The sequence below is a fragment of the Elaeis guineensis genome, chromosome 7, assembly GCF_000442705.2.
Source record: "Elaeis guineensis isolate ETL-2024a chromosome 7, EG11, whole genome shotgun sequence".
Classification (NCBI taxonomy): Eukaryota; Viridiplantae; Streptophyta; class Magnoliopsida; order Arecales; family Arecaceae; genus Elaeis; species Elaeis guineensis.
The window spans coordinates 84295967-84314368 of NC_025999.2; the positions used below are offsets into that span (position 1 = coordinate 84295967).

The window sequence follows — 18402 nt, forward strand, 5'->3', positions numbered from 1 at the left end:
TTTTTGGTGCTTTTCACTAGCATGTCATCGACATAAACTTTTATATTGCATCTAATTTGTATCTTGAACACTTTATTGACCAACCGTTGGGATGTCGCTAAGGCATTCTTCAAGTCGAATGGCATCACTTTGTAGCAGTAGATGCCCTTATCGATCATGAAAGCTATGTTTTCTTTATCCTCGAGTGCCATTTGGATCTGATTGTATCTCAAAAATATGTCCATGAAGCTCAGGAGTCTGTGTCTCGATGTTGCATCGACTAACTGATCAATCTTTGGTAGAGAAAAGCTATCCTTCGAGCATGCTTCATTCAAGTTGGTATAGTCGATGTAGATCCTCTACTTTTCATTGGCTTTCCTCACCATCACGATGTTGGCTTGCTAATCCAGATAATTGGCTTTTCTGATAACCTTCTGCCTTTCAAGGGTAAAAGCTCTTTTCTTTTGTTTTATCGGTTTAACTTTTAGGTTGACATTTAACCAATGAGTTATTATTTTCGAGGAGATTCTGGGCATGTCGCCTGTCGACCAAGCAAAGACATTGGCATTTGATCTTAATAGATCTACCAATTGCTTTTGCTCTGACTCAGATAGTTGTGATCCAATCTGAATAGTTTTAGTTGGGTCATCTTCTTTCAATGGAATTGAAACCAATTGTTCAACTGACTCTCCTCTTTCTTCGTTATCCCTCTGGTCAAGTTTGTTGATCGATAGAGAGTCTTCAGGCTTGTTACCGTCGACAGAGACCATAAAGCAGCATCAGATCGATTGTTGATCCCCTCACATTTCGTCGATCCCATTCTTTGTTGAAAAATCAGACAAGAAGATGGTAAGTCGAGACAACCGCTCTCAATGCATTAAGTCCCGATCATCCGAGTATGGCATTATAAGTTGAAGAAACTCGAACAACCATGAACGTGAAGAAGATGGTGCTTTATCATGGTTCAATTTCTACAGTCAGAGGGAGAGTAATTTCTCCATCCATACTGACTACATCTCCAGTGAAACCGACTAAGGACATAGAGATTTTTTTGAGTCGGTTAGTTGATAGTCACATTTAGAAGAAAACAAAGTAGAATAAGACATCAGTCGAACTTTCATTATCCATGAGAATTTTTTTTACATCAAAGTTTGCTATCGTCATCGAGATGACGACAGCATCATCATGGAAAGTTTGTACTCCTAGAGCATCATCATCCGAAAAAGAGATTACATTATTATGTCGTTACTTTTTGGATGATTCTTCTTCAGAGTTTGCCCCCAGTCTCTCGATCCATCAAAAATCATGCTGATGACTCCTATTGTTGGTCAATTATTGTTCATCTCCTCAGATTGAAGCTGAGGTTGTTGGTCGATAGGAAGTTGAGTCGAACGATCACGTCAAAACTTTTCGAGATAGTCCTATCGGATGAGATTTTCTATCTCATCCTTCATTTGAATATATTATTCGGTATCGTGATCGTAGTCATAATAGAACTGATAATATTTTTTCTTGTAGTCGGTAGTCACATTTGGAAGAAAGCAGAGTAGAATAAGACATCAGTTGAACTTTCATTATCCACGAGAATTTTTTTTACATCAAAATTTGTTATCGTCATCGAGATAACGATAGCATCATCATGGGGAGTTTGTACTCCTCGAGCGTCATCATTCGAAAAAGAGATTACATTATTATGTCGTTATTTTTTGGATGATTCTTCTTCAGAGTTTGCCCCTAGTCTCTCGGTCCATCAAAAATCATGCTGATGACTCCTACTGTCGGTCGATTATTGTTCATCTCCTCAGGTTGAAGTTGAGATTGTTGGTCGATAGGAAATTGAGTCAAATGATCACGTCGAAACTTTTCGAGATAGTCCTATCGGATGAGATCTTCTATCTCATCCTTCAGTTGAATACATTGTTCGGTATCGTGACCGTGGTCATAATAGAACCGATAATATTTTCTCTTGTAGTGGTTCCTCAGGGGCACTTTCATTGGTGGGGGACGTTGAAGATAGTCTTCTCTCTCTATCTCCATCAAGATCTGTGCACGAGAAACAGAGAGAGAAGTATAGGAGTCATACCTGTAACTGTAGTCGTTCGGTTTTAGACTCTGTTAGTGGGATGGCTGATGGCCAACTTGGCTCGATCGGAGCTCCACTCTTTTACTTCTTTTTTCAACCTTTCTTCTCTGATTTGCACCAGTCAAAAGTGCTTTCTTCCCCGCATACGTACTTGTATGCGCACTCAAGAAGTTTGGGGTAGGTTCGGAGGAGTATTTTGTCGAGCGACCAAGCAAACTTGGAGCTTTTGAGTCCCCTTTTCATGGCTGAGATAGCTATGTCTTCATTGAGGTCCTGAATCTCAAGTGTGGCTGCATTGAAATGCATCATAAAATCTCTGAGTTTTTATCCCTCTTGCTATTTGAGGGAGAACAAACTATCAGATGTTCGTGGCATCTTCCTGCTGGTGCTGAAATGGGCCATGAACAACTGCTCCAGCTATTCGAAGGAGTGTATGCTTCCCGACTGGAGACCAAAATATCAAGTTCGAGTAGCTTTTCGAATAATGACGGGGAAGCCAAGATATAAGAGGGCATCAGTTATCTCTTGAATCATCATGAGAGCATTATAGCTCTCTAAATGGTCAACAGGCTCCATCTATGGCATCTTGAATCGAGTCAAGATCGATTTATCTAAGATACATCAGGAAAAGGGTGGAGTGGTGTGGATGCCAAAGTCATTGAAGGACCCTCGGCCATCCACCTAGACCTGAGCGAGTCGACGGTCAAACTCATTAAGCTTGTGCTCATAGTCATCGAACCACTGCTATTGAAAAAAGGTAGGGGTAGAATCACCTAAAAACTTGAGGATAAAGAAGTCGAAAGTGAGCACGACCTCTTTCCCTCCTTGATACTGTGGCGGTGAGAAGGAGAAAGAGACCATCGCTGATGGTGGGCGGCACGGTGGAGTGTCGGGATGGTGGTGGCTTGACATGGTGGGAATGTCGAGCAGATTGTTGTTCTGAAGATGGAGAAAGAGATTGTCGTGGGGTGCGATGACTGTGCTTGGATGGCACAATACGTGGCGCCGGCTCCTCCACCACTGATTATTGCTGTTATTATGTTTGTTGTTGCTAGAGACTATGTACTGCCTTTATTAATATCTCACTTGTTGCACTAGCGCAGCGAATGGACTATGCACTGCCTCCATTAATATTCTCACTTGTTGCATTAGCGCAGCGAATTGCTGTGCATCTACAGTGACAACTGGATGCGAGGAAATGAGCTCTGTCAATGGAGGTGGGAGATCTTTCTGATAGAAAGACTACCTGATGGAGGTGGTGGAGTTGTTCTGAGCTCTTATTTTTGCCATGACTAGATTCTTCCCCCTCTTTTTGGCATGCAATCTATTGCTGCCAATCCTTGATTGCGCCTAACTCCAGTGGAGGGCAATCTACAAAAAAAGTCCACTGATCGAAATTATATCCGACGGAAATACTTCAATGCTTAAGTCAATGGAGAGTGGTGAACAGCAGATATTTATAATAGAATTTGACAGGATTTAGCCTAAAAGTGTCTTACAAATGCTCTCCCTTACCTTTATAGGCAATCTAGGTGTAATCGTTAAACACGTGGGATCCCGCTTATTGTGGTAAGAAAGGATAGTAAATCCTCATTATCGGACCATGATCATGGAGTTAGTAGATGATTTATGCCCACCAATAGTCGTGGTGTGGAGTAGTTTTTCATGATTGTGGTATCATAATTGTAGATTCTGACATACTGACTGTGTGTCGATGATCTTGGCGTACTGATTGTATGTCGGTGCTTTTGATATACCAACTAACTATCAGTCGGTGATTCTGATATACTGACTAACCATCGATCATATAGTCGATCGAATCGTTATGATTGGTTTGTTGCTGTCAAAAAAGTCAATTAAAAGTTACCGACAGTCAGTCGACTTACCGATTGATAGTCGGCTGTTCGTATCCATGGCACCGATAGAACATCGAGTGATGAACCTTATAGATACTGTAGTCGAACTAGATCTTCTTTGGCGGTCTAACCTTAACGGTCCACCATCCATTGTCGACACATAGTCGGAAGGCCGATAGTGAATTGGGAGGAGCAGGTCTGATTGTCCCAACCTATCCTATGATGACGCTACGTAAGATGAATCCATGAGGAGTGATTTAAAACCAATCATGTTTCAACACATGAAGGATTTGTATCGGTCCAAAAGCGATCATGTGGATCATCGAATTGACCAAAATAATTACGATATGGCCTTCGTTCTACTCGATTATTATGATTGTTACATGACTCATAAAAAACCTACATACTCCTTCCTGAGATGGCAATAATAACTAGATGGCGGAAAGGATAACTTGTCAGAAATATATCAAAAATCGAGGTCGAGATAATGATGAGGTTACTCCTTTCATCCGAAATGACAAAATCATCTTAGATTTAGAAGTGAGGGATAACTGTTGAGATGTCTACTTAATTTTCGACCTCAAATAAATCTCTAGAAGAATTCGTGGCATTAGACCAACAACTTTTCCAACTATAAAAAAAGCTTGGTGGAAATATACCGACCACTTAAGAACCAACTAACAACTCAAAATGAAAATATTTTATGCAATTAGCTATAATAAACCAAAAATGATATTGATAACCAACCGACTAGATGCCCGGGTTTCACCCCACTTCGGTCCATAACCGATGATCCGAGAAAATAGAGTCATAGATGCAGTTATGGCACATGAAAGATACGTTGATTGTCCATAATGACATTATCGTGGAGATATTAACTGCCCACTATAATCTTTATTAATTCAATAACTCCCATGCTTAAGAAGATAAAATTTATATGGTAATGATAAAAAACTCATCTTTATATAAAGAGATACGAGAGGAGGATTCGGAGTAAGTTTTCTAACATACTAATTTTTTTATAATTTTTTTAAATTATTTTTTAATTTTTAATTAAAATATTGAAAATCTTATATCGGACACATTCTCATAAGTTAATATTTTTTCGCAAATATTACTGTAGTTCCAGAAGTAGGATATTATCCTTTCGGCATCGGATCAAATACCGATCACATCATCCTGCCGGTGTTTAGCGGCAACAATTTCAAATAAATCTTTAAATAAAGTCTTTGGTGTGACTTTAAGGCCGTCATCTACTACTGGCGTATTTATTTAATCTTTGATAAATTTTGGAACGTACGGAGATATCCAATATATATATATATGTACACACGCGCGCACGGTTCTTCTTCATCCCATCATTGCAAGATGCTTTACCAAGTCCACAAACTTTTCCTTGGCCACAAATCACGGACACCAACAATTGGATGCAACCTAGACCCTTAAACGCAGAAAGAACTCCCCAAGTAGAAGACAAACACCCGCAGCGTGGTCAAAAGTAACTATAAAGATAGTGGTTGGAGCCCCCCAACCGGCGCATTTCTGTCGGTTTCTAGGTTCATTGAATCGGGACATGTTTTGACTTTTCTCCCTACCCAGCTTTACGTATATATTCCAAATCGTTCATAGCCACTGAGTGTGCGATCACAAATTGGTGGGGCCCGGGCAACAAAAACGGGAAAATCATAGCTGTTTGACCTAAATATATGAGTCTTCGTTCTTTATTTATCTCTTTTTTTTTTCTTTTCTTTTTTTTTTTTTTTTTTTTTTTTTTTTTTTGGTCGAAGTCTTTTAAACGGGTATTCTTCAAAAAAGAAATAATAATAAAAGGGTTTTGTTAACTCGTTTCCTCGTTCTTGAGGGGAGAACCGTAGAGTTGGTTGGTTAAAAAGACATGGAAAAAACCTGGTGGTGGGAGGCAGCCAAGTTGTGCATCAGGCCATGGTCGAAGCTTCCTGGGTGGGGCTCTTGCTTGGCTTTACAAATGGTGGGTCTTTTCCCTTAAATCTCTTTTTAGATCCTTCTTCTGTTTCCCCTTTATGATTACCTATATAAGTTATTAAAAAAAAAAAAAAAGGCACTGAAGAGGATAAAAGGTTTTTTTTTTGGGTGGTGGTGGTGGTGGGGGGGGTGCGCGCGGGGGGGTGTTCGGATTATTTGGATATTACAATGATGTGATCCCGTCCACCTGTTTGGAAAAGGGGGATGATATATGGTGCATGTCTGTTTTTCCTTTTTCAAATTAATATTTTTATTTTTTTAATCCCCATGAGTCGTCTTATTTGAATTGGGGATTTTCATAAAAACGTAATAAAGAATGACTGTTTTCTTCTGTTATGCGAATTGATCTCTGTTTCGTTTCTCAAAGTAAGAAAAAGAGAGTGAATTGATCTTTGTTTCTGTGGTGCATGTGGTGATTTTAGGTTTTCTTTTTTGAGTGAAAGAATTGGGCAAAGGCCTCATCCAAATTTATGAAACAAGCAGAGAAGTGCAACAACAGTTAGCCAAGGCTACCTGAGGTATAAAATAGTTCATATTTTAATTTTCCAAATGCACATTTTTTTTCTTTGAAATCCTGCTTTTCTTCTTTGGAAACTGGAAGTCTTTATTATGGGAGAAATCATATTTTTCTTTGATAATACTTATGTGTGCGTAGTTGTCTTTGATGACTGAAAACATATCTATATGCTTGAATTATGGAAGCATCATTACTTTTCTTTCCTACAACTTACTGGCCATGAGCTAAAGAAACAAATAGTGATAGTAAGTGTATAATGGATAGATAGGGAGGAACAGGTATTCATAATTTTCATTTAGCAGTGTTAGCAGCTGTTTTGCAATTTGATGAAGAGCAAATTATTAGAACCATGAATGGTGTCTTTCATGATGGCATTATGCGGTGAATGGAAAGATATATGCCCTCTCACTTTGTGAACACGTTACAACCAGAGAAGTCCACTCGCAGGATTCCCTGCGTGCTTATGATTACCCTGCCTACTTATGTCAGTGGAAATTACATGCTTCGAATAAAAAAGGATTGCAAAGTCCATCCCATATCAAAACCAACACCCTACTTGAACTGTTGCTTATGAGATTTGTTTTCCCTTCTGAGGAAAATGGTTGTCTATTACATTACCAGTCCCAAAGATACAAAGTATGAAAAAAGTGTCATAGTTGTGCCAAAGTCTAACCTTTGATTATTTCTTCTATTGCTTTCTGTTTATTGAATGTGGCACATATGCATTCCAGGTTCATCAATGCTAGCCATATCTCACTTGGCTTGGAAGTTTGACCTGGAACTTTGTTAGGTCTCTATACTAATATCACATGGCAAGGAATCAGCTTGTTTTGATTAAATTATGGCTTTTTAATGGTTAATTACCTTGAATGTGGTTTTTTTCCAAGCTAGGTTCGCAATTGCTGTTGTGGTTTCTGTTGGTTGAAAAGTTTGCCCGGGATATCTAATTAAATCCTATATAAAGAACATCTACTAGTTCTTTTTATCAACAAAGGAGGCTCTGGTGTTGAGGGTAATTGCAAACGCTTCCTTTCACCCTAGCTTCAATTTGCTTGTCTGTACGTAGCCATCTACACACCCTTTTATCTCAGAGAAGCTCAAAGCTAAGCTAAAAATTTGATCCTCTCAATATAAAGGCTAAAAATTTAATCTTTTCAATAACACATACTTTTCTGTCTGTGGTACTCGGCATGATTGACATAAGTTTGGCTGTTGTAATTTGACCTTTCTTACTTCTCTGATGCAAAAATTTATTAAGCTGGTTATTCTGTTTGATTGGAATACCATGTCTGAATGGCATTGTGCACTGCAGAATACGATTGATTGTTTGTTTTTGCTGGTTCCACTCCATAGTTTATACTTAGTGCAATAGCAAAAAATAGATAAATGAATAGGCCGGATTATGACATGCTTTGAATGGTAGTGTTTGTTTGTATGCAGCCACTTCAATATAATCTAACCACTCTTTTGTTTGGCAGGTGAAAACTTGACACCCTTGTTCAGCATTCTTGTGTCCCTCAACAAACAAGTTTGCAATGGATCACTCTGTTCCTGATGGAGTTCAAAACAAGGAATTGGATGCGGCCAGCCTTCGCTCCTTGCATGGACAGATTGAGAACCCACAGTCTGTTCACAAGGTTGGATTCCCCCTCGGAGGAATTTCTTTAGAGAGTTCAAAGATACTTTGAAGGAAACGTTGTTTGCGGATGACCCTTTATACCCTTACAAGGATCAACCCAGATCAAGGAAGCTCATATTAGGCCTGCAATTCCTTTTTCCAATCCTTGAGTGGGGAAGAAACTACAACTTTAGTAAGCTGAAAGGAGATCTTGTTGCTGGACTGACAATTGCAAGTCTCTGCATCCCTCAAGTAACCATCTTCAAACATAGTCATATGATTTTTATGAGCAACTTTGGTTTATAATTTAACATGAGATTGGTCTTCTAACTAGGATATCGGATATGCAAAGCTTGCAAACATGGACCCACAATATGGGCTCTGTAAGTACCATAATACTGTTACTTCTCCAAATGATATGAACTTTTTAGCTTGTTATGCAATAACATTTGTGATGGGTTTCTTTCTTTCTGATTGTTGCAGACTCCAGTTTTGTTCCGCCACTAATTTATTCAGTAATGGGAAGTTCAAGGGATATTGCTATTGGACCAGTGGCGGTCGTGTCCCTCTTGCTCGGAACTCTTCTTCAGAATGAGGTTGATCCTGGGACACAAAAGGAGGAATACATTCGGCTTGCATTCACAGCAACCTTTTTTGCTGGCATCACTCAAGCAGCACTTGGATTCCTGAGGTGAGTATTAATATTAACAATCTTGTTTTAGTGCCTACTATGTCTTCCTTAATGTCATTTCATTACTAATCTTTATACTTGCAAATCCAACTCATGTCACAACATTTTCAGATTAGGCTTCCTTATTGAATTCCTGTCTCATGCTGCCATTGTTGGATTCATGGGTGGAGCAGCCATTACAATTGCCCTTCAACAGCTAAAAGGATTTCTTGGTATAAGAAATTTTACCAAGAATTCTGACATAATTTCTGTTATGAAGTCTGTTTGGGGCTCTGTTCACCATGGGGTAAGAAATCTACTTGTCTCCTTTTCGTCAGATAAAGATTTACTTATCGTTGCATGGTGGTATGGATAGTTCTTGATGAAATTTACCCATGTACAGTGGAACTGGGAAACGATACTGATAGGTTCAGCCTTCCTGGCATTCCTCCTACTTACTAAGTACATTGTAAGGATCTATTTTCATTTCATATGTATAGCTTGAAAGACAATTAGATTACTTAGTAATGTTACTTCCTAAGGACTCATGTTGTTTGAGACCAACAGGGAAAGAAGAGGAAGAGCCTTTTCTGGGTTGCTGCAATTGCCCCATTGATCTCTGTCATTCTATCCACATTTTTTGTGTACATAACCCATGCTGAAAAGCACGGCGTTCAGATTGTAAGTTCTTAATTCTATGAGAACCATTCAAGTGAAGCAATGTAGTTGTTTCTCTCCTCTTTTCTAATTGAATTTTCAATGGATTCTATGGTTGAAACTAACTGAAGTACTAATGCATGAAAGGTGAAACACATAGACAAAGGCATCAACCCGTCATCTGTTAATAAAATTCATTTTACTGGTTCATATGCTGCGAAAGGTTTCAAAATTGGACTGGTAGCTGCAATGGTTGCTTTGACGGTATGCTAATCATAAACCTTGATTGCCGGCTATTAGAGAAATATATTCATCTTACGTAAACTAAAATGCTGTGGCCCTGTCAGGAAGCTGTTGCAATTGGGAGAACATTTGCTGCCATGAAGGACTATCAATTGGATGGAAATAAAGAAATGGTAGCACTAGGAACCATGAACATCATCGGTTCAATGACTTCTTGCTATGTAGCAACAGGTAAATATGCCTTATTTACTCTGGAAAGATATGGAGGTCATAAACATGAAAGCAAATTGCTGAAATTAGTGATTAAAAAAAACCTATGGTGTTATGTGCAGGCTCTTTTTCACGGTCAGCAGTCAATTACATGGCTGGCTGCCAAACAACAGTCTCCAATATGATTATGTCAGCAGTAGTACTTCTAACCCTTGAACTAATCACACCTCTCTTCAAATACACCCCGAATGCCATCCTAGCATCTATCATCATATCAGCTGTGATTGGCCTAATTGACTATGAAGCTGCATATCTGATCTGGAAGGTCGATAAATTAGACTTTGTTGCCTGCATGGGAGCTTTCTTTGGTGTGGTCTTCATATCGGTTGAGATTGGCCTTCTAATTGCTGTAAGAATCTGGCTACCCTTTTGAATGTTCACTGGATGGCTTTCCTATTGGAACCTAAATGCAGTTTTCATGATTCTCCACCCTAAATAGGTCTCGATATCACTTGCTAAGATCCTTCTGCAAGTGACAAGGCCAAGGACAGCTTTACTTGGTAATCTTCCGAGAACTACAGTATATAGGAACATCGAACAATACCCAGAGGCTACCAAGTTCCAGGAGTTCTGATCGTGAGAGTTGATTCTGCAATCTACTTCACCAACTCCAACTATGTCAAAGAGAGGTAACGAGTCAGTATACCCTCTTGATGAACTTGATCCTTTTGATTCTTTTTTTAAAATCAGAGACTAATAGTTGCCAATTTTATCTCTATGAAGCATATATCCATATTAAAAATGAGGTTAACTACATGTTTGTCTAGATTTTAGTTGGGCTTCAAGAACGTGCCCAATGATTAACAAGTCTTAGGGGAGGCCGAGCAAGCAAGTTAAGAAGCCCACAGCTCAACTGAATGCTGCATTTTGAGTCTCAGGACTCAGCCCCAAAATCAGCAGCTCAGTTTCATAATAGTTGTATAATGGAGATTGACAGATACATCATTATACGTGTACATGCTCAGAGATACTTTTACACTGTAGATTCATTTCTATGTCAGTATACATGTGCATACTCAGAGAGGGCTATAGATTATTATCAGTTTATATTATTAAAAATGCTGCACCACAGCCATATCATCCATTTCTTCAGTCTAAAACTGTTGATTAAAGCAAGCTATAGAATGATCTTATATTTATATTAGGCTTTGTGGAGAAGTTTAGGAAAGCAACTAAGAAAAATTGTAACTTTCTGGTGCTACTTCCACCTGATGTTTCAGTTATGCTCTTCCAAGATAGTGCTAGTATCTGGACTGAAAATGCTACTACCAATGATTCATTTCATCCATACTGGTTCACCGGCTCGGAAGATATCATTTACACAATTCCATGGATCATGACATATTCATTTTTAGCTATTCATCATTGTTCTCCATGGGTCATGCCATATTCATTTTTTTCTATTCGTCACTGTTCTCTTAGCATCATATTTCCACATATTCACCATTTCATGGTTATAGCTTGAATTTTGAGATTTGGGAACTCGAAACTTACACAAGCATGCAAAAGCTAATTCCGCAAAAATTGATCTTGATGAAGAATTCTGTTGTAACAAATGAGAAGAAAAACATATACAGTGATCTAATCTAGTGATTCTAGCGAACTAAGGATATTTGAAAGTTTTTAAGTGACTTCAAGTGCTTCACCTCCTTTTCCTAACCTTTTTACAGAGTGTGCTTGGAGGTGCATAGAACCTCAAATCCACTCATTCCTAATGATTAAATCGTATGTCGTGGCAGCTAACGGCCATGTATGAACAAATGAACAACTGTGTTAAGGCAATCTCCAAGTCATACCTTCCAGCTGCGTCTTTGTGAAAAGTAACTGCTACTGTTTCTCCTGTTCCCTTGAACTTTAACACCGACCATATCTTTGGATACTCTTACTTTCTTAAAAATTTCTATGCCAATCAAAATGCCTCTCTCATATCTCTTGTAGACTACCTTCATTGTCACATTTCAACTAGACTGCATTAACCTACTAACGAACTAGCGGTATCGGCTATAACAGAACTGCAGAAAACTTATAACAAGTCATGTTCTATTTCAGGATCCTAAGATGGCTGAGAGACGAAGAAGAACAACTTAAAGCAAAACAACTACCGAGGATCGATTTCTTGATCGTCGAAATGTCACGTAAGAGATCTCACCTTGTTTCCATATTCTCCTCTACGAGCCTTCTAAATTCATCTAGACCTCTTGCATGCAAGTCATTCACTACTCGATCCTCTTTGCAGCGGTGACCGACATCGATACCAGTGGCATCCATGCCTTCGAAGAGTTGTATAAGAGTCTTCAAAAGCGCAGCGTTCAGGTTAGAACAAAACTTTCCTACCATACTACTATATCTCAAATAATCAGACATTAGTAAAGGACTTAAGATTGGAAGCATGTCTTACAAGTCAATATGTTTTCCTTCAGCTTGTTCTTGCCAATCCTGGGCCTGTGGTGATCGACAAGCTCCACTTGGCCAAGTTCACAGAGCTCTTAGGCCAGGACAATATTTTCTTGACAGTTGGAGAAGCTGTGATGACTTGTGCTCCAAAGGCAAGGGAAGATGTATGAAGGGAAGAAAAACCTAGTTAGCCTTGAGATCAAACAACCAAGTAAGCTACGTAAGTGAAAGAGCAGCTCACTTGTGATGAAGAGAATGAATGCAATGGCTCCTATCTGATGGTATAGTGTCATGAGCTCAATAAACAGGGGATGGTGGGGGAAAGTGGAGGCAGAAATAAAGGAGCTTGATGTCACTGCAAGCATTTCAAATTATTCATGAGTGGAATAGAAAAGAAAACCTTTGTGGGTCGCGCACTCACTAAAGCTATGAGCTGGTGTTGTGGATGAGATTAAAGATGAAATTCCAAATATGCCTCTTATCCTCTCTCTCTCTCTGATAGATGCACATGTGAATAAGAGATCTTATAATCTAAGAAACGAGGGTGTCAGACAAGGCAAAATTACTAGCTGTTACATGCCAATCAGGATGCTGGTTGCGTCGAAAATTCTATTGGATTATCGGATTGGATCAATATAGCCAATTAGAAATAGGTTTACACGGACTAGACTAGACTATAAATATTCAGCACTGGTTTTGTTAATGGTCAATCCGAATCCCATGGGAAGAAAAAAATGGCTCCTAGGCACCTATTGAGATAGTCTAGCAGAGTCTGTGTAAGCCTACTTCTAAATGATTCTATTGTCCCGATCCAATAATCCAATAAGATTCTCAGTCCATCCAATGTATCCAAACAGGTTCTAAATGGATTTGATTCTACACTCACTTTCATTTCTATCATGCTTCCGCTCATATCTTTTTTTAAATAAAAAAATAAAAATAACTTAATAAAATATTACCTATCCATCTTATAATTTTCTTCTTTAGATTTACAGGAATCATACATGTAAGATATCAGATTCCATAGCCTGTAATTACTCATTACGTATACAGAATCAAGTTGGTTTCAGGGTAAGAAGTCGCCCATCACCCAGTAATCCATCAAGCAAGGATATATTCTTTATTTGTCCTTTTTCTTTTCATTTTTTTTTTCCAGTTTTTCTTGTAGAATTTCCTTTTCACATAAAAAATCCTGAAACTATAAGTGGACAGCAACTAAGGCGGTTACTCAAACCTGCAAACCCACCATCATATCTAGACTCGAACTGAGCCTGATGCAAACCACAATGAATTAGTTGACCATGAATCCAAAGTCAGACATTAAAACTTCCAAGTTGGATTAGAGGTTCCTAGGCCTGAACCTGTATAAGTTTCCAGTTTATTACATACATATATACACATATAGATGCATAATAAATAGATACATGTATACATACATGCATGCACGCCCGTGCATGCACACACGCATATACATATACATACATACATACACACACATATAATATTAGTTTTGTTTATATGCTATTCAATTTCTAAACTCCTAGCGTATGATATTTTATTCTATAATTTAGAAAGGGATGAAAATAAGAAATAATGATAAGTTAGAACATGTTTGCATATTTATACTTGACTTTAAGTAATATGCATCTTTTTGATTTTTAGTTAGTCATGATTTTATAGATAATCAATAAGTGCTTGTTGGTCTTGATTTTTTAGTGTATATTAGATATTTTGCTGATAAACTTCTAAAATTGTAAATTGTCTTAGCTTAGTTAATTCTTCAAGATATTACATTTGATATCCAATGGGAATCCAAATCCAATCACTACTTAAACCAACCTAAATGCACTTTATTGTTATCCAAACCCAAATCCAACCTAATCTTCAATGGATCGAATATGGAATAACATGTTAGACTTGAACCTGAAGGCTATGGGCTTGGGTTTAGTGAAACCTAGATAGTGTCTCTAGCGGCAAGGCTTCCTTTCCATTGCATATCCTAGAACTAACAACGGTCATGCTTTTAGACATCCTGATCTTGTTAACAATGAAAAAGAACACACCGTAGAAGGAAAGAAGAAGATGATGGTGATGACTTCCTAATCTTGTTAACTAAGTTGTAGCAATTGACTCCTAGGGTTGAACATAGACCTATCTTCCTTGCTTGTGTGTACTCTTTTTTCCTTTTTCTCTTTGCCTCTTCCGCCTTCAATGCCCTCGTGGGCTTTTTAGCCTAGTGAAACATATCTCCTATGAGAATTAACCACTTCTTACATGGTAGAGAGGTCATATTGAGCCTACTTTTGTACATTATGAATTGATTTTGTATGCTTTTGTAGCATTCATTTGAATAGAAACAAAAGTGCCATGCCATGCCATGATTCTACCAAAGTTAATCTCATTCTCAAATTCTAAACGAAACCCTAAACTAGCCAAGTCCCTTCTCTCTCGCAAAATTATAATGATAAAGAAAAAAAGGATTAATGTATGCTGTTCAACGTGTTTGAAGGTTACATCAGAAACAATAAAGCTAACTGTTATTTGTTTGTAAAGATAATTCTGTGAGGCTGATGAAACAATCCGACCTTAGCTCAGTTGGTAGAGCGGAGGACTGTAGTCGGTTAAGCTAACAGGCATCCTTAGGTCGCTGGTTCGAATCCGGCAGGTTGGAAATTATTTATTTTTTCATTTTCTTTTTAAAAAAGAATGCTAACACTTCTCCACATAGTTTCGAAATATTTTCTAGAGATTTTCTCCATATATTGTTTCCTTTTAAAGTTTGTCCCAGTTGACCTTACTGCTGGAATAATTTCCAAAATTTTTTAAATACCATCCAGTTTTCCCAACTAAAATATTTAAGACTTCATTACTTTCTTAAGTCACTATATGCCATGTGAGCAGCTATTTATGTTCATTGTGATGAAACCAAAAAAAAAAAAAACTTCTGGTCGACATTCGAAACATACGATGGCGATTGGTCTTGCCATTGTTGCCGGCCACAATAGCTGAAACAATTGGAAGGTTGCCTCACCCCGGTGGTGTCCACTGATGGTCTGAGTTCTTCATTAACCAGAGTCATGCAAGAAGTCTAGTTTACTCTGGAAAGAAAATTAATAAACAGCATTGTGATTCTAGGAATATTTCATGTTGGGCATATCACCATGAATTAAGATGATGATGGAAAATTCTATGTACATTTGTTCTTTTCAGTTGCTATATTCCAAATACTAGTAACTCATGACAGCAACCATATTGAAACACCTTGTTGATATTTCGTTGTCATCAGCTGGCCATGTTTGCCAAGATGCAGTGCACAAGGAAGAGATACTGATGGGTAGGTAATTGTCTTCCCTACCAGTGGAGAGAGAGGAGAGAGGAGAGAGTATCAGGTAATCATATGCCCTCTTCAAATCAACGTGAGATAGTTCCAATAGAAATTGAAGGCTAGTTTTATAACTTAATATAATAACGAGTCATGAAACTACAGACTTAAAATGGAGTACTCTGAACGACATGCAGATTTTCCAAATGTTCCAGGATCCCATACTCTTTTAAAGGCTTATTTTCTGGCATGCAACCGATCGCCATCTTTTGTTGGGCCTCCCAAACCGCACCTCTACTTTATCTTATCATCTCCTTTGGAACATGCAATGGTGCCTGGTGAATGAATACATACAACAAACTCGGCAACAATGTTTGCTTAGAATGAAGCATATATTTTTTATACAAATTTTTCTCAGGATTCCGTAGTATTTGCCAAATCTAAAAATTTCTTGGCAGATTTCTAACAGATTTGCATCTATGCTGCGTTCAAAACCGTCATTTTCGGGCCTACCATTTTTAGGCCCATATAAAATCTATGAACGGAACTAGGTTGGATCTAATTGGTTCGACTGAGTTGGATCAAATTGGTCCTGACTAGGGCTGTCAAAATGGACTTGGCCCACAGGACTGGCCCGACCTACCCTATAAATATGATAGGGTGGGCTGGGCTGCCATATGAATAGCCCAAATAATAACAGGGCCTATTTGGCCACCCACATCAGCCCAAGAGCTAATATAGGTTGGGCCGGGCTAGTCCAGATGGGTCATGAAAATTTAAAAAAAAATTTTAAAAAAAATCTATTAGGTTTCTAATCACTGGGAGGCTAGGATCCTATTAGTCTTTTAATCCCAAGCTCCACTACCCTACATCGTCGGCCGACGCTGCAGAGCAGCAGGACGATCGCCTCCACTGGTTCCTCTCTCTTTCGCCCCCTCCTCCTTGTCGTCGGTGACGCCACCTCCGACCTTCGAATCCGATCACGAATCAAGATACACCAACCCCCTCCTTCTTCCACCAATGGACGTCCCTCCATCCAACCTCCAGACGATCTCCCTCCTCCTCCATGCCCCTCCTCCCTTCCGCCGACCAACGCCTCTCCCTTTGGTGTGATGAATTATTGAATTGGTGATGTTTGAAACTTTTAATTTTTACTTTATTAATGTTTGGGTTGAATTTTTGAATTTTAGATACTTGAATTGATGATGTTTCAATTTTTAATTGAGGATATGTTGATTTTTTTATCAGATTATTGATTTTTTTTATCAGTCATTTGAGATTCAAGACCCATGGGCTAGTCCGGTTCGGCCCACGGCCCTTAAAGAGTTGGGCTGGGTCAGCTATATTGTGTCCCATTTTTTGGCTGGGCCTAGCCCGACCCAGCCCATCAAATTTTAGGCCCTTATGGGCTGGGCCGGGCCGGGCCGGACCAGCCCATTTTGACAGTACTAGTTCTGACCAAATGCCTACGCTCAGGAATGAGGATACATATGCTTGGGCTGATATCCAAAAAGTTCTTTGCATGGCCCCTTGCACAGTGCTACAGTCTGGCTGAGTGGAGTGCGGATTCTTCCTGCCTACCTTCCATTTCATGGGCATGTTATTGGTCCACATCAGCCATGGTTGCAACTAAGGCCGGCTAGCTACTAGGGGTGGTAATCGGATCGGATCTGATATAAATTGATCGGATCAGATATTGATTGACTCAAAAAATTCTGAACACGAATCCAACCTATTTATCTAAACAGGTCAGGTTTCAAAATGCAAACCCGACATACTTAATAAACAATTCACCCGACCCGACCTGTTTACAATCCGTTTATAATAATTCATTAAAAAAAATCAACCAAACTAACGCGATAACCTATTTAAAAGAAAAATTAAAAATTAAAAACCTAAGAAGGCTCTGCCTTGCCAGATCTTCACCCTCCTCCCACTCTGTATGATCGCCACACTGTTGACTGCCTCCATCTCCACTCGACCACCGCAGTATCGACGATCGACCGCCTCCAGCTCCACCTGACCATTGTGCTGTTGATGCCCGACCACCTCCAGCTCCATGTTGTCGACACTCGATCGCTTCTAGCTCTATCCAACCGCTGTGCTAACCTAGATCCCTACCCCCTCCCTCGACACTACTGCCGAAACCCTAATCCTAGATCCTTCCACCTTCTCGGTCATCTCCGTCGCTCCCTCACCCTCCTCGACTGATCCTTCCTCCATTGCCACCTCTCCCTCCGGATCCCCACCTCCTTCGCCTCCCCTTCCTCCGCCGTTACATCCCCTTCCATTGCACCCTCGACTGATCCCTTCTCTTTCTCATGCTGGCCTGATGTCCATGCGGCTGTGCCCCACACGAAGCCCCCCATCATGCTGGCCTCTATGGTCTTCATCTCTAGTAAGGGGAAGAAAAAAGGGAAATGGGTATAGGAAAATGGGTAGCAAGGATGGAAATAAAAAAAATGGAAAATGGGCAGCGTGGCGTATTATGGACGGGATGGGATGCGATGTGATCCGATTTTCAGACGTGTGAGCGAATGAAATTTGAAAAAAAGGAGTGCAGAGATTAAACATTACACTGGTTAAACTAATTATATTACAATCTGATCCAATCTGATCTAATCCAATCCAACCCATTTATTAAATGGGTTAAATGGATCAGCTATCTGAAATCTGAATTCGATCTGATTATTAAATAGATTAAACAGGTCAATCTATTTATGATCCAAATCCGTTTAATCCAAACCTAAACATGTTTAAGATGGATCAAATATGAATCGGATTGATGGGTC

At 39.2% G+C, this 18402-nt stretch overlaps 1 protein-coding gene and 1 non-coding gene across 2 annotated transcripts; both read left to right on the forward strand.

Moving 5' to 3' along the window:
• Positions 1–5766: 5766 nt before the first annotated feature.
• LOC105048607 (sulfate transporter 1.2) lies at positions 5767–12774 on the forward strand. Its single transcript, XM_010927956.3, is given in 17 exon segments — positions 5767–5905; positions 6342–6437; positions 7915–8077; positions 8080–8306; positions 8389–8437; positions 8538–8745; positions 8857–9031; positions 9128–9193; positions 9292–9405; positions 9529–9645; positions 9729–9855; positions 9957–10243; positions 10334–10451; positions 10454–10523; positions 11944–12029; positions 12131–12207; positions 12315–12774. Coding segments are annotated over 15 exon segments (1971 nt in total). The 5' UTR covers positions 5767–5905; positions 6342–6437; positions 7915–7971; the 3' UTR covers positions 12459–12774.
• A 2094-nt stretch (positions 12775–14868) lies between these two features.
• TRNAY-GUA (transfer RNA tyrosine (anticodon GUA)) lies at positions 14869–14959 on the forward strand. The gene is given in 2 exon segments: positions 14869–14905; positions 14924–14959. It is a non-coding gene; the product is annotated as a tRNA-Tyr (tRNA).
• The last annotated feature ends 3443 nt before the right edge of the window (positions 14960–18402 follow it).